This window comes from Equus quagga, chromosome 4 (genome assembly GCF_021613505.1).
Source record: "Equus quagga isolate Etosha38 chromosome 4, UCLA_HA_Equagga_1.0, whole genome shotgun sequence".
NCBI lineage: Eukaryota > Metazoa > Chordata > Mammalia > Perissodactyla > Equidae > Equus > Equus quagga.
The window spans coordinates 22,325,269-22,333,252 of NC_060270.1; the positions used below are offsets into that span (position 1 = coordinate 22,325,269).

The following is a 7,984-nucleotide window of genomic DNA, read 5'->3' on the forward strand; positions in this document are numbered from 1 at the left end:
TTGTGATTTACTGATAGTTACCAATAGGCTCTTAGTGAATCCTCACTATAGCCTTGTAAAGTAGAAATTATAATTATTTTGCAGCAGGAATAACAGGCTTATAGAGGTCAAGTCACTTTTTCTTTAAATTCACAGAGGTACTATTTGAGTGACCTGGGATTCAAACCCAGTGGCCTTGAGTACTTTGCATTCACAGAAATGAATGAGCTCATCACTCTCCACACACAACGCCCCCACCAATCTATTCCACAGACCTACCAATGCAGCTCTCTGGTGCCCAGATGAACAGAGGCACCCCTGGGACTCCCCAGACCCACTCTCATATCCACATGAGTGATTATAGCATTGACACGATACAACAAGACCAAGTTGATCACAGTGAGTACAACGACCGTCTGCCTGCCCTCTAGTCTGACCCCCATCTCTGGGGCACCCACAGCCGTCCTCAAAGGAGGGACAGTTACAACATTCAAATTAATCCCAAGTGCCTTTGGCTTAGACTGAATCCCATTTTCCAGGATGAATTAACTGGCAACACAAAAAATAGGGTGCGTTAGTCTGGGTCCTCTAAGAAGAAAATGTCAAGATAGGATTAAACCTGCAAGGATTTTATTAAGGGAAATGCCTGAGAGAGAAAATGCAGAGGGAGTCAGAGGAGGCTGGGAGAGCTATCAGACCATGACACAAATCTGACCCCTAGTGAAGAAGAGAAGGTCGAGCAGAAGTATCCTAGACCACCCACCATCCAGTCTAAGCTGGGCAATGCTGTTGGTGAAATCTGAATAAGCTTTATGGATTGTACCAATGTCATTTTCCTGGCTTTGATAGGGTACTACAGTTATGCAAGATGTTGCCACTGGGGGAGGCAGGGTGAAGGGTGAACAGGACCTCCCTATACATTTTTTTTTGTAACTTCCTGTGAATCTGTAATTATTTCAAAAGAAAAAGAAAAAAAAACACCCACTAGATGATGTGATAATTTTTATTTTTAATATTCATATATATTTCAAATAACTTAAGAGAAAATTAGTCTATTATATTTAACCAGACATTTACTATTCCTGTGGCTCTTCTTTCATTTCCAAAGTTCCAGTTTTCCATCTTATATCATTTCCCTTCAGTCTGAAAAACTTCCTTTAACGTTTCTATAGAACATGATTACTGGCCATGGATTCTCATAGTTTCCCCTCATCTGAGAATGTCATCATTTCACCTTCACTTTTGAAGGATATTTTCTCAGGATATAGAATTCTGAATTAACAGTCTTTTTCCAACACTTTAAAGATTTTGTTCCACTGTCTTCCTTAGTTTCTGATGAGAAATCTAGGGTCACTTGATCTAGTCTAATTGTCTAATTTATCCATCTTTTCATGTATAGACTGTTTCAACAATCTCATAAAGAAATACCTCCTACTCTGAGTCACAAAGATATTTACATACGATCTCTTTTAATATTCCCAAAATTTCATTTTTGCCTAAGATATCTGGAATGTTTTCCTACGGTACAAAGTGTGAAGCGTTTTTCAGCTGAGGTAGAGGCTCCAGAGGTTAACTTCATTTGCCTGAGGTCCTTAGAGCAAGACCATGCCCCTTGAAAAGATTGCTTTCCAGTGAATGAATGACTCCATCAGTTTCCCCTTTTCTCATAGGCTTTCCATCTCAGATTTCAGAATCCCTGATGAATGGAATGGCCCCAGATAATCCCCAGCCAGACCTTTTTATCAACTTGGATGATTCCAGCATGAACTTGATACCACAGGATCCAGCTGATCCCAGTAAGTATAACTCTCCTTTGCCCTCCCTACTCCACTGTTGCCCTCTTCTCATGGGCCCTATAATTATATTTTGCATTTGTTTTAAATCAGCTATTGATTGTTCTATCTTCTTTTCAAAAATCTATTCAAAACATGTTCCCATTATAAAAGGGGAAGTTATAAATTTCATATCAAGGTCAAGTGACTTTGGCCCATGCTTGACAAAATTATTATAGATAAGCTGAGGACAGAAGATATGGGGCAAGTGAGAACATTTTTCTAGGAGAAAAGGACTGAAGCATAGGGAGATAGAAATATAGAAAACCTCTTTTCCAAGGTAGGATATGATTCTGACGCCAATTTCGATGTTCGGGTTTTTTCCCCACACCAAGCAGTTCTCCAACACCAGCTGGGTGTCCTACAATTCAGCTCAATTCTGACACTACCTACCTGGAGATAGCATCAGATTCCACAGCTTAAGGGCTCAATCCCACAAGACTGCCCCCGCTTCAGATGCCAATGGCAAGTCCAGGTTGTCACCTGTGCTTCTGATTGACTGGCTATAAATCAGAGGTTCCCATGACCCCCTCTTCGGGTTTAATTAATTTGCTAGAGTGGCTCACAGAACTCAGGAAACCAGTTTGCTCACTAGATTACCAGTTTATTACCAAGGATATTAAAAGATATGAATCAACAGCCAGATGAAGAGATACGAAGGGTGAGGTACCGAACAAAGGAGCTTCTGTCTGTGAGAAGTGTGGTGCCAAGCATGGTGCCACGGGGGTGTGTTCTGGTTCACCAACCTGGAAGCTCCCTGAACCCCCTCATTCTGGGTTTTTATGGAGACATCATTACACAGGCACGATTGATTAAATCATTGCCCATTGATGATTGACTCAACTGCTCCAGCCCCACTTCCCTCCCAGGAAATCCGACGATGGGACTGAAAGTTCCAACCTTCTAATCAGGGTTGGTTCCTCTGGCAACCAGTCCCCCATCTTTAGGGGATTTCCAAAAGTCACTTGGTTAACATAAACCCAGCTGTGGTGGAAAGGGGCTCGTTAGGAATAACAAGACACCTATTTCACCTTTATGGCTCTGAAGCGATTTCAGGAACTAAGGACAAGAAACCAAATATTATAACAAAAGATGCTCCCATTGCTCTTATCACTTAAGAAATTCCAAGGGCAGGGGAGCTGTGAGCCCAGAGCCATGGATGAAGACCAAAATATACATTTATTATAAATCACAATACCACGCGGAAATATTGTGGTCCAATATGTGGGTAAATGGGGAAAAGACCCTTCCCCCTTTTATTGAAATGAGCATATAACAGGAAAATTGACACAGCATTGCCTTGAATTCTATAACTTACCTATATTTTTGTGTTGTTATTAGTCTTTTCAGGTCTGCAGTTCTTCTTTAGCAAATTTTAGTAATTGTATTTTCTTGGAAATTTTCGTATTTCTCTACATTGCCATTTTTTTAAATGTTCTATAAATTTTCAAGTCATCTCCACATATTTAGTTACGCCTCATTTCTCATGAACGTTTTCCCAGAGGAGTGAACAGAGCTTCAGAAAGTCTGGAAAAGGAAAAACCCATTTGCCAGACAAGATAGACCAGGTTCCTGAATAAATAAGTGAAGAGAGGAAACCCATTTTGAAGAGTGTGCTCTATTCAGGTTCAGGAATATGGGGTTTCTTCCCATTTTCTAAAAGAAACAAAGTGTGAAAAAGAAGAGCGAAGCTACTGTCCACTGTCCTGAGGTGAGGTAGGGTAGGTAAACTGAGCACCAGAGAAAAGGGTTTGCACTGAGGGTCAGTGCAGGGCAAACTGAAACTCAGGGGAGCTAGTTTCCAGAGTGAAGAGATTGAGTACAGAGAAAAGTGAAGAGGTAACATGTCTGAGCAGGGACAAACTAAATCTCAGAAAACAGAGGACAGAGCACTGTGACATAGGGCTTAGCCTCCCAGAGTCAAGACCTAGGATCTTGTTGTTCCTGGATTCCGAACCTGGTTGGAGAAAAGTCAAAGAAGATTCACAGCTGTGGTGTTTTGGGGTGTTTGGGTAGAGGGTAGTGTTAGTGTAACTACCTCCCCACTATCTCTGCTCTACAGCAACATGGAAGAAGCATCAAGAATGCACCTCATTCACTCACAGACAGCATGAAGAGTTGGAGGCTCTGTTTAGCCACCATGTTTCCAGATAAAAATCTCCAGAAGGAATTCGCTTTGAAACTCAACCTACTGGGGTCTACAGTAAATGTCCATCTAATCCCCTGAGAGAAGTGCTTGGTATGCCATCCAAACCACATTCTACTATTCAGCCTGGAAATTCCCTCCATAACACAATAATAACATTTCATTTATTGAGTACTCACTGTGTGCTAGTACTGAACTGGGCATATATTGGCCTCACTATCATCTATTTTAAAAGATGTGGAAAACTGAGGTTCAGGGGCAAAGTGACTGGGTCACAGAGATAACAACTAGTATAACTGGAATTAGAATTCTAGAGGTCTTGTACTATAGAGCCCAAATAGAGGAAGGACTGTCATCCAGACAGACTCCTTGTTTAGGGTCCTCTCAAGGAAAACCCTGCAGTCTGTTATTCACAGCACTACCAACAGACAAATAACTCTCCCCAACCTCTGAGTCTGCTAAGGCCCCAAATGTTTTGTTGGAGTATTCTCCCCTGTAGCGGGCTTCTAAAATAATCTTGAAAAGCCTTCACTTCAAATTCCCGACCTTTCCCTAGATCCTGGAACTAGCTTCTCTTTAGAATTCCGGACTCTTTCTCTGAATCCCCAGCACAACCTCTGAAACATCCCCCTTTCTTTCCTTGTTCCTTCTCTGTGGTCCCAGTGCCAATCCCTCACTGTCCCTCCTACTAACTCCATTCGTGCCTATCTCTGCGCTCTCAAAACTCAGTGTCATGGTGACTTAAAGAGGGCATGAGGGTTATAATCTGGCTTTTTTCACCCGGCAGAAGCCTCAAACTCCTTATCCATTAACAAACCATAATCTCCCCTCTTCCTCTACTCCCAGACTTGGTTCAGGAACCGGCAATTCAAACTGAGGAAGCAGCAGCAGCAACAACAGCAATCACTAAAGCAACAAAACCAGATCCTTCCAGCCAAGACGGTGCCCAACTCACCCACAGCATCAAGCAGTCCTTGTTCTTTTTTTTCCTGCAGTTTCCGATTTCTATAGCTCCCTTCCACCTCAGCCCTTAGGCCCTTCCCTTGGCCCTGGGACTCGATCATTACTGAGAGTCCCACAAGAGATGTCCAAATGCAGGATCTTCAGTTGGAGAGACTAGTGGCCTCAGTTCCTGCCTTGTACTCTGATGCCTATGACATAGCCCAAATCATGAAACTATATAGTTTTCCTGATGAAGATGAGATATCCAGCTCTTCTTTTCAGTATCTGTATTGGTATCTCTTGCCCACAAGGCCCCAGCTGGAAGAACAGAGTTCCTCTCTTAGCATCTTTGCTGGTCTAGGAGTAGGTCTACCCCTGGGCAAACCTGGTCCAGTATGACAAGCCAGCGTTTTGCAATCAACAGTCTAAGAGGGGTTCTAGAATTCCAGAACCCTTCCAGTATGGTGGACTTTGGAGTTCTTTGATTAAAGTACTAATAAATACCAGATTGTATAGAAAAAGGATCTTCTTGCCTCTTGTATATGCCTCTTTTCTTTCCTTTATCTGCTTCTTAACCTGAATATCTGGGTTGGTGTCACTTTGATTTCCATGGAAATGTAAAAACTAAAGTTTTTTCCAAGTATAACTCAGTACTACACAATCAGGCCCACAACTATCCCTGGGGAGAGGGCTTCTTAGTCCTTTAGTGGCCAAAGAGACTCCAAAATCCCATCTTCCCAAAAATATCTTAGATTTTTTTAAAGTGTCAAAAGCCTTTAAGGGTCATTCAGTTTTAATGTGAGAAGGCTATAAACTTACATTTTATTTCCAATCTTTAGGTCCGTGGCTTTCTAAAGGGTATTTTCAGTCAAAATGCAAGGGGAAATCTCTATCACCATTAGTTTTAATACAGTATGAGTCCATATGTAGTAAGAAATACAAAAACTGGCATAGGAAGAGATGAAACAGATTTTTAAAGATGAGATGATCACCTAGGAAAACTGACAAAATCATTAGTCAAACATTAGAATGACAGTTTAGCAAATTTTCCAGCTATATGTTAACCCACAAAATTAACAGCATTTCTCGAAACCGATATTAAACACATAAAATAAGTACCTCCCAATGAAAAATATAAAGTTTTTGGAATTAACTAAGAAAATTAAGACCTCTGTAGGGGAAACTTCAAAACTTGAATAAAGGACATAGGAAATACTTTGAATAAAAGGCATTTGAGGCCACAAAATAATGAATTTAAAAGGATTGAAATTATATAAAGTTTGTTCTCCAAACACAATGGAACAAAATTAGAAATCAATAGCAGAAGAAAATTCAGGAAATTTGTGAAATTTACAAATATACAGACACGCCTGAATAACAAGAACAAATGGAAATACAAATAACAAAAAGAAATCTCAAGGAAAATTAGGAAATAGAGGTGAATGACAACAAAAACACAACATGCGAAAACTTATTGGATGAAGTTAAATCAGTGCTTAGAGGAAAATTTATAGCTGCAAAAGTCTGTGTTTAAAAAATAAGACCTCAAATCCATAACTTTTTTTTTTCACTAAGGAAGATTCACCCTAAGCTAACATCTGTGCCAATCTTTCTCTATTTTGTATGTGGGTTGCCACCACTGCATGGCCGCCAATGAGTGGTGTATGTCCGCACCTGGGAACCAAACCTGGGCCACGAAAGAAGAGAGTGCTGAACTTAACCACTAGGCCATGGGGACAGCTGCTCAAAAACCTTTTTTTAAACAGGAAGGAAGCTGGCATAGTTATATTAATATCTGTCAAATTAAACTTTAAGGCAAAACACTTTGTTGGAAGTGAAAGTATACTAGATAAGGACAAAAGGAACAATTAAACCTGAAAGATGTAATTCTGAGTTTGTATACATTTAACAACATATTCCCAAAAGATACAAAGTAAAAATTGACAAAATTCTTGGGGAAACTTAACAAATACATAATCATAATGGAAGATTTTAATACAATACTCAATAACTGATAGGTCAAATGGATAAAAATTTGTTACAGGTAGAGAAGATCTTAGCTACACAGTCAATGAGTTTGATCCAGTGGAAGTATATAGATTTCTGCATCCAGCTGGTAGAGAATACACATTCTTTTCAAGCACATAATGACCATGTAGCAAATCTTAACAAACTCTGAATCAACAACACACAAACAGCATTCTTTGAGCATACGGCAATTTAATTAGAAGAAACTCCAACCTCTCCATTTAGAAATTAAAAAGTACATTTCTAAGTCATTAACCAATCATGGAAGAAATGATAATGTGAATAATCTGGTATTGTATCTTACATAATAACAACTGGGTCAGGATTTACTGGGGGACACTAACAGAGACAGTAGCAGTAGCAGGTTTGCAGGTCCCTGTTACTCATCACGTGCTGGGTCATCACAGAGGGATCTTGTAGGGCAAGACTGCAGACCTAGAAAGTGACATTGGGCCTCAGGCTGTGAGGATTTTTTGTTTACTGGGGTTTTTTTTCACTTTTGATTTTTTAATAGCCTTTCTTTTTTAGAGAAGTTTCAGGTTCACAGCAAAATTAGAAAGTACAAGAGATTTCCTGTATACCCTTTGCTTTCACATACACACAGCTTCCCCCACTGTTAACAACTCACACCAGAGTGGTACATTTGTTACAACTGATGAACCTACATTGATACATCATTGTTACCTAAAGTCAGTAGTTTACATTAGGGTTCACTATCGGTGTTGTACATTATATGGATTTTGACAAATGTATAATGACATGTATCCACTATTATAGTATCATACAGAACAGTTTCACAGCCCTAAAACCCCTTTGAGCTCCACCTATTCACTCCTCCCTCTCCCCTACCTCCCAGCAACCACTGACCCTTTTACTGTCTCCATAGTTCTTCCTTCAAATCAATAACTTTTCACCTTATGAAAGATAAAATAATGAGAAACAAAATAAAAGAGGAACATTAAAAAGGACATAAAGAAACATGTAGTACATATCTGGACTGCACTTAAATGCTCTATCGCGTGCCCAGTCCTTATATTTCACCAAATCATCTAAGCCA

General features: G+C 40.0%; 1 protein-coding gene across 1 annotated transcript; it reads left to right on the forward strand.

The window, feature by feature from the left end:
• The first annotated feature begins 260 nt into the window (after positions 1–260).
• Positions 261–5,384, forward strand: ARGFX (arginine-fifty homeobox). Its single transcript, XM_046658808.1, is given in 8 exon segments — positions 261–378; positions 1,650–1,775; positions 3,868–3,946; positions 3,948–4,020; positions 4,804–4,938; positions 4,940–4,997; positions 5,000–5,269; positions 5,272–5,384. Coding segments are annotated over 8 exon segments (972 nt in total).
• The last annotated feature ends 2,600 nt before the right edge of the window (positions 5,385–7,984 follow it).